The following is a 15,630-nucleotide window of genomic DNA, read 5'->3' as shown; positions in this document are numbered from 1 at the left end:
ACTATAACATTACTAATAAAATAATATTTTATCTCCATTTTATTGATAAATTCACTGAGACATGCTTAGTTCTTTTTCTAAAATCTCACATCCCAGAATACACTTGATTTCAAATAATTTCAATGACAATATTTTAATAGTTGAACATATCTTCATAATATCTAATTAGAAATAAGTGCAGTATTTTGTTATTAAATTATGTATACTATACATTTATTTTTCAAAATACTTTAGGATAGAAATATGATTTATGGCCAGGATCCTTTGGTATCATGGCCTATGTGGACACATATCTACTATCTGTCATAAATACCATTTTAGGCTAATGTCAGATGTTTGGGAATATAGCTACGCAAATTGCTTATTTAACTCCCCCAAAAAACAGATACCTATAGTATGATTATCTAAACTTTAGCAAAGGAAACTGAGCCTGAAAGGAATATAAAGCTTGTTCAAAGGCTCAGAGTAAAACTGCAGACAGGATGTGGACCCATGTCATCTTGCTAACAAAGCTTGTGATTTGCTATGTTAGGGCATGATTTTTCCTGCTGTGCTCTCCTGTTTGCCCAGTTTATTAGCAGCTTCTCCATTCCGCTGAACACCCCAGGTGCCTTTTGTCCTGATGCTACATCTATAAATGTGGCAAAAATTCATCAAAAATGTTTGAACTGAATAACAAATTGCATCAATATTAGTATGCCGCTTAAGGATTTTTTACATGTGACCACGGCTGGGTAATCATTGCTCAAGTCTAGATTTTATAGAACATTTTCAGTCCCTCAGAATTTCCCCAGGTTTCTTCCGCATAAAATCTACCTACTCCTACAGCATACAGGATTCTGCAATACACATTTTCACAGTGTAGATTAGTTTTGCTTGTTCTTTATACAAATGAGCTACCTCGCTCTGTCTTCTTTAGTGTATGTCATCTTTCCCTCAAAAAAAGATGCCATTTAGAAAATGTCTTCCCAAATCTATTTTCAGCAAAGGGTTTGCAATTCGTTTTACTGTAATGAGGCTCTCTTTTGGCCCCCTCCTAAACTGGATATTCTACTCTACCTTCTCACTGCAGAATTTAAAATTCTCCCAGGGACGCTCTCTTTTCTACCACCTCCCACAGATGCAATCCTTCCCCTACCTCTGCTGAATTGACATCCCCCAGCCGGAGAGCACAATACTACTGACACCAGGGGAGAAGTAGGGCTGTAAAAACCTTGCATGTCAGCATGATTATAAAGGAAAACCCTTGCTTGGCCAGCATGATAATATTTGTACTTCATGTGGTATTTTTCTCTGAATTGGTTGGAACACTTCAACCATGGAAACAGTCCTCCTTTTCCTTGCCCAGAGTGAGGAACCATTCAAGAATGCTGGTTTCATATATTTCCGTGCCAGTTTAATAACCTCAGGGGTGAGGGTAGACGGATCTAACTTGGATGGGGATGAGGGGTTGGGGTATTTTGGGTGGTGACCAGACAACGTGACAGGCCTGTCCTGCAAACACCAACAACGGAGGGAGAAAGACTGCAGCAGGGTAGCAAAAGAAGCAGTGCAGTTAGCACTGGGGTCCTTAGATCTGAGGGGAGGCTCCTGGGCAGGAGTGAGGAGATGCTGGGAGAGTGTGCTGATGCCCTAAAAGGTCCCATTTCCTTTAAGAAGAAGTTCCTTTACCTCTTACAACATTATGCACTCATCTTCCTTGCATTTTCTTTTCCTGTAAAGAGAAAATGGTCCTGTACAGCCATCTCCCCAAGGGCTTTTCACAGCCTCTATATCTCTACATCAGATAATGCTCTTTAAACGCTATACTCAGACCTTTCCCAAAGCATCCAATTGGTTCCTTGTTCCTCACTGCCAGTTGTGAGAGTGTTTCATTCTTCTTTTTTTTTAAACTTTTTTTCAGTGCCATCTCCCCAAGGGCTTTTCACAGCCTCTATATCTCTACATCAGATAATGCTCTTTAAACGCTATACTCAGACCTTTCCCAAAGCATCCAATTGGTTCCTTGTTCCTCACTGCCAGTTGTGAGAGTGTTTCATTCTTCTTTTTTTTTAAACATTTTTTTTCAGCTTTAATTGAGTTTATTGGTACATTTTAGGGCTACAGTACAGTTACATTCATTGTTGGGATCTTCTACCTCTACATGACAAGTCTTGAGTCTCATTTTTCCCCTTATCTCTGCCTTCTCTTCACCCCCTCCTCCCCTCCCCATCTACAAACACTTTATTTTCATCTTTTCATTCTCTCACATTTTTTTCTTTTCCCTTATCACCCTTCCCCTACCCATCCCTCCTTCCCTACGCCTTTAGCTCCTTTCTTCTCATTTCTAAATGACAGTAATCTTATTAGGATCTTATGTTTTTTTGCAGATTGTTCACACCAGGGAAACTATTCGGTATTTACACATGTGTGACTTATTTATTTCACTTAGGAGTATATCTTCAATATGTATCCATTTTCCTATGAATGAATCTATTTTCTCATTCTTTATGGCTGAGTAATATTCCATTTTATAGAAAAACCACATCTTCTTTATCCAGTTTCCAACGGATGGGCAAATGGGCTGTTTCCAAGATTTAGCTATTACAAACTGTGCTGCTATAAACATGGGTGCGCACACTTCTCTGTGATATGATTCTTTAGTTCTCTTGGCAAGATACCCAGCAGAGGGATGGCTGGGTCAAATGGAACCTCTAGTCCAAGCTCTTTGAGGTATCTCCATATTGACTTCCACAGTGGTTGCACCAGTCTGCACTCCCACCAACAATGGAGAAGGGTTCCTTTCTCCCCACAACCCCGCCAACATTTGTTATTGTGTGATTTGTTGATAGCAGCCATTCTTTGTGGGGTGAGGTGCAACCTCAGTGTTGTTTTCATCTGCATCTCTCGAATGATCAGTGATGTGGAACATTTTCTCATATATTTACTTGCTGCTTTTACTTCTTCTTGATGTCCATATCTATCTAACCTCACTGAGCAAGCCTTGAGATCCTTGGTATGGAGCTTGGAACTTCAGTGTAGTGGGCTCATTCTTGCCATTTTGTTCCAAAAGACATAATTTCACAATTATTGTCATTATGTCAAGAAATCAGTTTCCTGGATTATTCTCAGTTCCAGGTAATGTGTTTCCTTATAAGGTTACCAAAGGGAACTTAAACTTAAGTCATACCACTCATCCTGCTTAAGTTTCAACTACTTAGTGTTATGGACTGAATGACCTTCAGCCAACCCCAGACACATGCTTTTCCTGGCTTGTCATGAAATCCTAACCCACAGTGTGACAGTATGAGGAGGTTGAGCTTTCAGGAAGAAAGCAAAACAAGAGGGTTGAGTCCTCATCATGTGACTAATGCCCTTTAGAAGAAGAGACATAGAACCTGCTCTCTCTGCACTTTGCCACATGAAGATACAGCAAAAAGATGGCCAGGTGCAAAGCAGATATCCTATCTGTTCCCAGATAAGAGGTCTGCCAGATCATCGATCTTGTTTTCTCAGCCTCTAGACATGTGGAAAAACAAATGCTTGTTTTTGAAGCTACCTAGTTTATGGTATTTTTATAGAAGCTTAATCGGACCAAGATACAACAATGGCAAGATTGTGATCTCCAGTGCTGCCTCTGTGTTTCCTCCGGTGTGGTGATGTTGAGGTTGGACCTCTGATTCTTTTGAGATCATTAGTGAAAAATGGGTTTATGGTCCAACTCCTTCATATAACATGTACACATCAAGAGATAAGAGAGTCTGACATGGTGTAGCGAATAGCTTTGCATTTCAAACAATGATGGCATTGAGTTCTAGGTCAATGCACACTGACAGGCCCCTACTGAGGCAGCCATCCAAAACTTCTCTGACTGTTCCAGATATCTTTCACATAATACATTCTTCATTCCAGTGCAGGGAGGAAAGCTAAAATATCTCATTTTATGGTCAGGTAATTAACATTAGTTATCAAGTCACCGGAGTTTCCCAAGATCATACAGCAAACAAGTCATTGGCAAAAGCAAGAGTAGATTTCAAAGTTTTCATAAAATAAAATACTCCAATAATTACACCAATACTTTTCAAATCAAATTTGTAGATCAATACCATCAGAATCACGGAGGGCTATTTTAGAAAACTAGATCGCAACGTCTGCTGAACCAAATCTCCTGGGACTTGCCTAAGACTCTGTACTTTTAAACTTTCCAGTAGTTCTTATATGAAGTTGCAGAGGTAAACTACAAAATCTCTGCTCCTGCCTATGCTAGTAAAGATAAGCCATAAGTGTGTAAACCAGATGTAAGCTCATCTACTTAACAGGCCATAGCTGCTCTGTTTGGGTTTTGCTGAGCACCCAGCCTTTTGGCTGGGGTTATTAGTTGGATGATCCCACTCTCTGATTTCTTCCTTGTTCTGTAAATGGTACCATGAGGACTTGGGGTTAGGATAAGGTTTGTATTTATTTTCCCTTTAACGTCTCCAGACAAATCACCACGATTTCCAACTTAGAAGGTGCTTTTTCCAATTTCAAAAACTTGTGGTATCCACCTAGAGCTGAAAACCCAGCTGTGCTTTTTCTGCTTCTTAAATCATTGCCAGAAATAAAGATCTTGTAATCAAAACTTGGCTGCAAGTTTGACTGATGTTGCTTGAGGCACACATGAGTCTACCCCATCCTTCTATCACCACTGAGAGGTTTTCAAAAGTAGTATTTATTTTCTGTGGGAGAAAATAAAAGTATGATTTGTTAAGTCCAAGAGAATCATCATATCTTTCCCATCCAAGGGCATCTGATGTCTCCTATGGGTAGTGTCTCATGAGTAATAACAATAAAGAAAAAAACCTGATAGCTGAAGTAGTAGTCATGTGTAGAAGAATATATAATCTATGGAATTTTATCCTCATGCTCACACTGTGTGATGGGGAGCATTATTTATTGTCTGAATTCTTGATTCCCATGCCTGAAATGCTGCTCCTCAGTCATCCTCATCTTAGTAAATGACGCCATCACCTACTTGTGCACAAACCTGAAACTTAGATGACTTCATTGATTCCACCCTTTCTCTCAATCTCCTCTTTCTCCCATCCTCTATCTGAATTTATCCAATCCTTCAGCAAATCCTGTCAATGTCACTTCTCAAATATTCTTGGAATTTGTCTCCATCTCTACAGCCACAGATGCTACTATGAGTTAACATCTCTTCCTTTCCAACTGGACACACCACTTCTCTTTTGGATCGCTTCCCACATAGAGTCAGCAGGCACCAGTTAAAGGAGATTTTTACAAAAACAAATAAATAAATTGAAGTGTGTCATTTCTTCAGGTTACATATTTCAATTGCTTCTGTTTGCAAGAAAAACAAAATCCAAAGTTTTCATATTAGCCTACGAGGATCTTCATGACATTACCTACTTTCCAGGACCTCATTCAATGCCACATTGACTGACTTTAATGCACATCACCCACTCTGGACTTGGAATTCCAGGTACAACCCAACATCTTTCTTGCTATAGGCGTCATTCCCTCTACTTGTGAAGCTTTTATTTTTCCCTTCTTCTGGCTCCCTTTCTTTCTGCCTAAGAATAATTTCACCAACCTTGAGCACCCTTATTTTACCCTTATAACTTTTCTTAATCAAAGAATCTTTGTTCTCTTCCTGGAATGCATACTCTGTAATTATTTTGTATGTTGGTTTCACTTGTTTATTGCCAGCTTCTCTTGTACTGAAATATAAGCTTGGTGACCTTATTTACTATGGTATCCTCAGTACCCAGTACAATGCCTGGTACATAATAGATGCCAGTAAATTTTGGTTTCATGAATGTGTGGATGTTTATGTTCTAGATGAGGTAAGTAATGTTCAGCAAATTAAAATAACTCGCCTCGGGTTGTCAAACTGGTCAAAGTACCATGACGAATCTGATGCCTGTGCCTATATCATACTATGCAAGCATTAGTATTCCTAGAAATGTATCTGTAAATAAAGTACCTTGCCTTACTTAGTGCATTTGTGAAGCTGTCCTACCCTAAGAGAATATGTAAGGGAGAGACACAATTATATTATTTCTGCTATACAGGTTGAGATACTAAAGTATTAATTGGTTAACTGTTTTGCCTGACACATATTCAGTGTCTGAAATTAAATTAGACAGACTTTTGCTCATAATATGGTCTGGCTCCTTACTAATCAGGGTGGCACCCAGAGCAGTAGTACCGAAATCACCCAGGAGTGAGGTAGAAATAAATCTCAGGATCCTCCCTAGTGCACCTCAGTAAGACTCTGCAGTTCAAGAAGTTCTCCATGTGATTCCCAAGCATTTTAAATTTTGAGAAGTACTGATTTACATTATGTAAAAAGACACAATTCTCTACCTCTACCCCACCCCAAAGAGAACCATCAGCACTGCTTAAATCCATGCCAGCTTTCCTCCTAACAAATTGCAGGCTTGGTTATTTGAGCCAACATCCTAAGAGGGGAACAGGCAAACTTCAGTCCTGACTAGTCCACAGCAGATCACGGTTATTCTGCACTCTCAAATACTAAGCCTCCCAATACCCTGCCCCAGCCCTTTCTACAAGATGAGAAATATTATTATTATTGGCTTGGCTTTCCTTTCTTTTCTGACTTAAAAATTTCCCCTTGGAAAGATCTTCTCTCGTGTAAAAGGCAGCCTTTCTGTCAGAATGAACAACCTACTACTTCTGAAAGCACTAACGGTGCACTGGACTTTTCTGTCCCACTGCTGCACAATCTTAGGTCTCCAGATTGGCAGGTTCGACCACACCCTGCCGCTTAACTCTGAATACCTAAACTTAAGTTTAGAGTACCTTTCCATCTTTGGCTACCACTGTCCTCCCAGCCTTTCTTATGCCAAGTTCAACCACTCTCACTGTATCTCTTTCTATGAGTGTCTGGTTCGTTCTTCACACAGCTGAGAGTCTTTCCTAGGGAACATGTGCAGGTTACTCCCTGAGCTAAAAACAACCTATGGTTTCTTCAGTGCAGGCAATTTAAACCTAGGCATGGACAGCAGTTACCATGATTATCCTTCAGAACCCTAATAACAATTTCTATCAGTGTGTGTTTGGGGAACAGGGGGTTACACTGAAGAGCAGAAATAAAATGAACCTAAAAGAGGGATGTTCAATAGGCACCTCTGCCCTTCACTATGTCACCTCTCAATGATTTGTCCATTCGCACATTTTGCTATCACTTACTATTTGCCTGTTTGTTACATTAGGCCCCGCACATGCAGAAACAAATATAAATACTGAAATAGTGCCAGAATGCTAATCTACAGGAGCCTGAAGTGGGAGCCACCAACCCTGCCTGGAGACATGGAGTGCATCAGGAGAAGACTACTTGGAAGCACTCTCTGTTTAAATCTTCGGGTTTCTGTACTACCCAGAGCCCCTCAGGAAACACTTCATGAGTCAGCTGGGCCTGGCGTGATGCCAATCTTAGAGAGCAAGGCAAGGACACCGCCAAACTGCTCACCTGCTTGGCCGAAGAAAGGGTTAGCAGAGCCTGAGACACAGGTGGGAATAAGGAAAAGGAATGTAGAGAAAGAAAGAAATCCCTCTTGGTTTATTTTTAACACGCTCTTGAGTCAGATTTAACATTTCTTGATCAATTGAGAAATTAACAGTCAGTGTAAAACAGAGTTTTACAATAAGATACTCCCTAGCTCAGAACTGAAGGTCACAGGGAAATTGGAGTCCAACAAGTACTGTATTTAAGTGAGGGACACTGTGCCGATCACCAGCTCTGGGAAATCTGCAGCAGTGAGCTGGCCTGTACCCAGGTATATATTTGAGTGGCCAAGGCTTGGAACAGGTTCATCCACTCTGAAGCCAAAAGAAGCTGTAGTAAATTAACTTAAAGCTCACATTATCCTACAATGGCAAGAGAAATGAGGATTCGAAGGATAAACTTTGAATGTATTTACTATAAACACTAATTATAAAGCCAGACAAAGTCTTAATGGATAGAAAACAAATTTCTATTCCTTACAGATGCAAGAGTATACACAGAGATTACAGTGTTTTCCTTACTTGGCAAATTATAAATAGTACATGTATATATGCATATAGGTTTAGCACTTATACCTACACACACACACACACACACACACACACACACACGCGCACAATGTTATGGCACAGAACTTAAAAATTAGGTAGATTATCTTAGTGATTTTCTTAAAGCTATAAATCCAGAATATTTAGAGATTTAGTTTCGCCTTACTACACATTCATAGTTCATTAGCCGAGACTGTTCCCCACTTCCATTAGTAGGATAAAGGGAGTCGGACCTCAAAGATTTGGGGTATTGTTCAAAAGAAAATCAAGAGCTTAAAAACCTAGGTAACAAATCCAAGACATGCCCTGGCCTTTGTCTTTCCAGACCAGCCCAGCTTTATTTGCGTACACTAATTTTTGAAGTATGAACAGCAATTTCACTAACATTTCTTTCCCCCTTCACATCCTCCTTTTTTCTTCTCATGGTCTACTTGGAGCTGCTGCAGTGTTCAGACTATTCACTGAGTGGACAGTAGGCTATCATGAAACATGCAAGGTTATGACTGTGGGAGACATAGGCATATTTTTTTGAATTACATAAGCTTTCTGTTACTTTTATAAGCAGAGAAAGGCACTTTTCCCCAGCTGTTCATTGAAGACCTGTGTACCTGCCCCAACCTTGAATAGTCAATTCCCGGTTTCCTTGTCTCTGTGCCCTTTTTCCTAGAGCACAGGAACCGATACAGGTAGGAGAGAACAGCATCCCTTGTTAAAGGTGTTTCCTCTCTAACACCAAAAGCATGATCCAGGCAAAAACAATATCTTCTTAGCTGCATTAGCTTGCTGGGAATCAGGTTGGTGATGGTGATAAATAGCAGATTAGTATGATTAGCTATTGAGTTCAGTTCTCTGTATCTATTTACTCATTCGATCATCACTAAAATATGTTAGTACTCCTATTGCATTTATTTTGTAAATAAGAATACTGATGAATAGCACAAGCATAAGAAATATTAATAAACAAAAGAGTTGAGATTCAAATTTAGATCTCATTAAGGCCAGAGCCTGTATGATTAACTACTAAGCTAAGTAACACACCTTGGGATAAGGAACCATTCTCAGCATTTTGGCTAAATTATTTCCTTCAGAAATTTTAGGGAAGTGCTTAATTTCCAACTCAATTTTGTAAATCTCAGAAAATTTCCCCAGTATTCTATCCTGAAGGGAGAGCTATGTCCAGTCCTCTTGGGTGTGAATGAGGAATGAGTGATCAAACCACATCCAAAGAAGAAAGTAATACTTTGTTCATTTGGATCAAGATCACCCAGAATATTCTATGAATACCCTAAGCATTTTCTACTACATTCATGCCTGTGGTGAATTTGTGCTTATCATAATCACTGCTTTTTTTCCTGGTAGTCATAAATTATTATATATCACTCCTCTTAATGGTGCTATTCCAAAGTGCCTGCTCTTCTTATTTTTCTGGTGGCATAGAAAATAAAATACAGACTTTCAGAGGAGCCACTCAAAACCCTATTTTACAAATGTGGAAAAAGAGACATGGAGAAATGAAGTAATGAACTCAAAATCCAAAGATTATTAGCTAAGATCTTAGGCTTTGAGTTAGAATGCTTTTATTTCCAACTTTGCCATATACTGGTTGAGTGAGTGTGGAAAGGCTAGTTAACCACATTCTGAAGGGTCTCAGTCTCCTCATGTGTAACAGGGAACATTACTATACTAAAATGTATTTCAACACATTAAATCATGTGTTATTATATTCCAACATGTTGTGCTGTTATTTTAGTAAAAATCAAATGCATTGGTATTGTGAAAAATAAATGACATAATAAATGCAAAATATTCATTGAACACAGCACATAGTGATGAATCATGGTCGTCGTCACTGTCCTCATCAAACCAACATGACAGAGTCCAAGTTTTATGCTTTTTTTACTCTGTGTTACAGGAATAGTCTTCTCTGTGGTGGGGAGGTCAATCTACATTTCCGTTTCTAGTCTATGTCAGGTTCTTTTCCTAAGGAAGATCGGACAAGGTATTCATCGATATTCACTTCATTCATCATACACACCAAAGGCTCTCGTTAACATACACTTGCTAGACAGTAAACAGTCAGGATGCGAAGCCTACTTGTTGCAGGTTGATCCACAGTTGTGTTTATAGATTTTAAATAGATTTGTGTGCTTTGGTAAAGTTGATACCATGAGTACCCTCAGAAAAGATGGCTGTTTCAAGATGTGGCTATTTTAGCAACTTACAGATGGCATCTTAATGAACGACTTAAAAAAGAAAAGATAGTCCAAGCAAACCTAGAAGGCTGGAATGATTTAGAAATTAATTAAGTCTGAGCTCTAATGATGTTAACCTAACCTTCACACAGAAAGATAACATGTAATGAGAAAAAGGCCACCATGGAAGTGAAAGATAAGGGAGTTTAATACTGTCTTTTTGATAAAATATAAGTCAAACACATTTATTTTAGCTTCCTAGGAAGTCAAGTTAATGAAACAACGAAGAAATGATTAATGATGATGTGTTTGTGAAAATAAATTGCACAAAAGAAAAAGGGCTTTACTTCAGAGAAGTTTATGCTTATCAGAAATAGTGGAGAAAAGAATTTTTGAAATTAGAAATTTTGCAGTTTCCTTCAAGTTATACTTATTATATTCTTTCTAGTACCTTTAAAAACAAATAATCCTCAAAGTGACATGTAAAACTCTGCCATGCAGAAGGCTAATGTACTCATTTGGAAAAGAGATAATGTTTATTGTTTTTGTTTTTCTTTTTTAGAAGAGCCAAATCTCATTGCTGATATCATTTTAAAAAGACCAAAGTTTCCACTGGTTTGTTCTTGAGCTTGGCTGCACACAGTAGGGGCTTGCGTAACTTTTAAAATACTGATGTCCAGGTCCCACCCCTGAGATACTGGAGTACAAATGTCCCTTGACCTACAGTGGGTTGCATCCCAATAAACCCATCATAAGCAAAGTGATTGTACCATACCTAGTCTACTGGACACCCTAGCTTGCCAACACAGTGTACTCTAATGTCCAGGGGAAAAAAATTCAAAATTTGAAATACAGTCTTTATTGAATAAATACCATGTAGAAAAGTCAAAAATTTTAAGTGGAACCATGGTAAGTCAGAGTCTGTCTGTAATTGGTTGGGTATGACAAGGACAGTAGGAGTTTTTAAATCTCCCTGGGTGATTCTACATGCAGCCAAATATGAGAAGCACTGTTCCAGAGAGCTTGTTGCCATGTCCATCTTTTTTCTATTACCAGTAACTTGTACGGAGTCATGCTAATCAAGTGTAAATGTCTGTTGAATAAATAAAGTTAAAACTGTCTTTGGAGAGTTGACCTTTCCTTCTATGTGACAGAGAAAATTGTTAGAATAAAAACATATATGTATATTTAAAGTTTTCTTCCTCCCAATCACTCCATAAGAAAAACCTTCTCTTTTCTTCACTATCTTTAGCATCAACTTTGTTTAGCATCAATGTCCTGTCATGCTTTCCTCAATTCAGAAAGTATCAAGTACCTGCAAGTGAATATACTTGCCACTGTACACAAAATACTAACTAAAATATGTGCGGTCTATTGGAGAACATAGGTGAGTAATTGAATTATTGGTAATCAGGAGAGTAGACGTTATCCTCTGCAATAAAAGTACAGGGTGTAGCTCTCTTCCTGCCATCTAGGGAGATGTGATGGGCTTCCTGAATGGAAACTCACACCACTGCTAAACACAGGAAAAGAAGAGTTGACCAAGGAAAAGATCCAGGAAAAAGGAACAGTATGTGTGAAGGCCCAGAGGCATGCTAACCATGACTTCTATGACAACATAGAATTAGTTGAGTGGCATTATAGCCTGTACTCCAGCAGGTGTGTAAATGGCAAGACATGGTGTCCTGGCGAAGAGACTGGGGGGTCAAGTCTTTAGAAATAAACAAGGCCCAGGTAGATCACAGGAGACCCTGAAAATCTTTTGACTTACGCTGTTTTCACCCTCTCACTGAAGAAAGATTTGTTAATCATTTTTATCCGGGAGAATATTATAATTGAATTTGAGTTCTTTGAAAGATTTTTTTATCCAGACCTGAAAGGAATCATTATGAACTTTGCTATACAGTTAAGAGCTTGAGGTACAGATGGGATAATGGAGGCAGTTGGCCTTATGGCCCTCTTAGTCTTTAAGGGAAGATATGGACTAAAGGGGCTTCATCCTGGACAAATGTGTAGATCAAGAGAGGAAAAAAAAAGAACTCATAAACACCAACACAGAAGAAATTGGCAGAGGGAAAAGACTGGGAAAGAAAATTGAGAAGAGACAGAGAGGAAGAAGAAAAATCAGGGCATGAGATGGAATAGAACCAAAGAAGAAGACTTTCGAGGGAGTGGGTTAAAACAGAGCTCACTTCTAGTTTTGAGATGCCCCTGCCTAGGTCTCATTACTGACCAGACCCTGGCATGGAGTGTACACGTGATAAATTAATCTTCCCCACTAACCCCACTTGGAGTGGGACAAAGGGATCTTAGAAGTAGTCAAGTCTGGCACTTACTCTACAACAGACTTTGGAAGAAGCAGGAAGAGAATGCATTTGGCTGATATTTTGGTAGTTGCTTCCTTCTTTTAAAAAGAAACAAACAAGCAGTAACACTCAGCATGGCATATATACTAAACTTACAGTTTATAAAATGTTTCCAATATATTACCCAACTTTTAGCCTCAAAAGAATGTTGTTGGATACAAATAATTACTACCCTTCATATTACTGATGCAAAACCTATAGCCTGCGGATGTTGAATATATTGCTCAGAGTCACAAGAACAAATTGCAGATCCAACCATCAAGCATTTGTTTCTCCCTCTACTATACATTGTACAACTGCATAAATTAGCATGTGCCTGCTTCCTCTGGGTTCATTTCCCTGCTTGCATTTGTCACTTTTTTCTCTTCATGCGTGGATGTCCTAAGAAGAATTTCAGAGCCCCATTTGTACAACACTGGGCTTTTTCCAAGGGGGAACGAGGCTGACATATTTCACTGGATAAACACAAGTGGCAAGTGACAGTGATTTACGCCTGCCGTGCAAACTTCTGATTACCAATTGTCGCCTGCTATGTAAACAGGTGTAAACTAAGATTTAATCAGTTTACACAGAGCAGTAAATAATTTAATCTCTCCTTAGCATGGTGCTTGCGAATGTAAATGTTTAAGCCAAAACTGTTGCTGACTTTGTGATGCAAGCATCCAGTTTCTCAGCCAGAAAAGCTAGGTCCACGCATGGCTCTTAAGTGCCCCATGCCTCAGGGCAGAGTTACAAGGCTGAGGCCAAAAACCCAGAGTTCTGGGAGGAAACTTCATTTTTCCCACCAGAAAGATCAGCCTTGGGCCTAGTCAGCTCTCCACCCTTAATTCTTTCATGTCCTGATGCATTTCTGTCACTTTCAATTATTCTACACTGCAACTCTGCAGACATCCAAAGTGACTGCTAATGCATGAAAAGGCAGCCAGAAAGTGGGGAGGCGGGGGCAAGAAACAGCAGCCTTCAGGTAAGCTAGCATAGCATCCTCACTTGAAGATTGCTGGGCACCCACTACTTGTCAGTGTGTGCTGATACAAAGTGCACTAGATCCTAGGAAAATCACATGCAAATGTACTCTGTGTTGTCAAAAATGGTTCCCTGCACCTAGGAATGTCCACTAAAGCCCAGAGTGCGTCCTGTTATGAATTTTTCATCCATATCGCTCATGTTCTAATCAGCCCAGCTCTTTCCTCTGGCTGAGAGGAGAGGAAGGGCATTTGTTCTTCTCCTCCCACCTTTGAGCCTGGGCTTTTCCCAAGGTGGAAGGGCCTGCCTTGGCCAGGCCAAAGCTCTGTAAGTTCCATGTTAACGTGGCTGGGGTCAACTGCATCAGGTATGAGTGTGATCCAGAGGATACATTTCCTGATTTTATCCTGTGCCCCTTGAGCAGTGTAGTCTACGAGCAAAAGTTATGTCTGCAGCAACATTGGTAATGCCGTGGACCAGATTTTATTAGCTACACATATCTTAAAACAGAAAACCTATGCTCAGACTTTGAACTAAATCCCAGGTAAGATTTTCTCCTGTACCTATACATTTAAGTATGGAAAGAACACCCACTACTTATTACCAAATACAAAGAATTTCTTTTTCCTGAAAAACTTGTTGTTTATTTGTTTATAATTTCTTTTTATTTCCTGAAAGCAATAATTGTGTCTTTGGCACAAGCCAGGCACCTCTACTGGTGTCAGTTACTCTCAATGTACAAAGGACACCAAGACACAAAGAATAGAGAAACTTCCCTGTAGTTATGGAGCTGGTAAAAGAAAGACCAGCATTTGGATCCTAGGCAGACTGAGAGCCTATTACTGCGCACTCTACCATAATTGTAAAGTACTGCATTTGTCTTTCTTATTCTTCATGCCTTCAGAAGGAAGGCATTTCAGGTATGACCATGTGATTATGTATCCACCAAATTCAGGGAGAAGAAAGCAGAAAGACCGTGAAAGAGTATCAGTAGCTAGAAAGTGTTGTGTTTTATGTTTTTCTAAAAAGCAGATTGTTAATTAGTATGCTATTATATCAGCCCTATAAGGTACCTATTATTATTATTATTATCATCCCCATTTTACAGATGAGAAGACTGAGACAGAGAATGAAATCTTCCCAACATCACGCATCTGTCTAGTAAGTGTTTGGACTGGGGACTCTGCCAGGCAGTTTCTGCGCAAGCCACAGTTATAATCTGGACAGATCAGGACAAGCCAGCGCAGAGATGGAGTCAAATGAGATGGATAATGCTTGGCAGTTCCTGGCAGTTAACTGCAAGGAAAATAACAATGAGTGCACAAGTTCTTTTAAAAAGCATATAGGTGAAGTTACAAAATCTCCTACAGGAAAGAATGACTTTAAATCAAATGTAGAATGTCATTTGCCTGTTATGACTGAAGAATATATCTGTACCAGTGAGGAGAGATTGTATAGAAAAATTAATACAATACACAGTGGGTATCTCAAAAGGTCATCCCAATCTTTCCAAAAGAATGGTATGGGGGCTGGGGATTTAGCTCAGTGGTTCTGCCTCCTGCCTCGCAAGTACAAGGTCCTGAGTTCAATCCCTGGTACCAAAAAGAAAAACCCAAAAAGCAAAGGAATGGTCTGGGGTTTACAAATGAGGGAAGAGGAGCTGGATTTGTGAGACAGCGAGGAGCAAGAACACTGCCACTTACTTCCTGACTTTACTCTCCGTACTCTCTGCCACGTAGTAGCCTGGCTTGCATTCATAGCTGCAGATGGTGCCCACGTCGTGGCTGCCCTGGGCACAGTTAGGCAGGAGCAAGTTGGCGTTTGGAACGGCAGGGGGAGCGTCACATTCCAGCTTGCAGTAGACTTCAGGAAGAGACCACATCCCATCTTCAAGGCAGGTCAGCCATGGGCTCAGTCCTGACTCCAAGAAAAAGAAGCACCGGGTGCTCAGAAGGCAGAGTAACAGAAACAGTGAAAAGCATGAAAGTCTGTCAGAGCATTAAAACTCTTCAAAGGCCACATTATCCTTTTTTTGAGCAGTGTCTCTA

The 15,630-nt window shown here is 39.7% G+C and overlaps 1 protein-coding gene across 1 annotated transcript in view; it reads right to left on the bottom strand.

Annotated features, from left to right (window-relative positions):
• Pappa2 (pappalysin 2) overlaps nt 1-15,630 on the bottom strand; it is a 340,416-nt gene that overhangs the window by 57,045 nt on the left and 267,741 nt on the right. Inside the window, exon 19 of the mRNA XM_010630208.2 lies at nt 15,286-15,499. Within this exon, the coding sequence (XP_010628510.2) occupies nt 15,286-15,499 (214 nt within the window). The remainder of the gene's footprint in view (nt 1-15,285; nt 15,500-15,630) is intronic.

The sequence above is a fragment of the Fukomys damarensis genome, unplaced genomic scaffold (assembly GCF_012274545.1).
Source record: "Fukomys damarensis isolate Sample0158 unplaced genomic scaffold, DMR_v1.0_HiC HiC_scaffold_11, whole genome shotgun sequence".
Lineage (NCBI taxonomy): Eukaryota > Metazoa > Chordata > Mammalia > Rodentia > Bathyergidae > Fukomys > Fukomys damarensis.
Note: the sequence above shows the minus strand (reverse complement) of the source record. Positions and strands in the feature narration are given on the sequence as shown.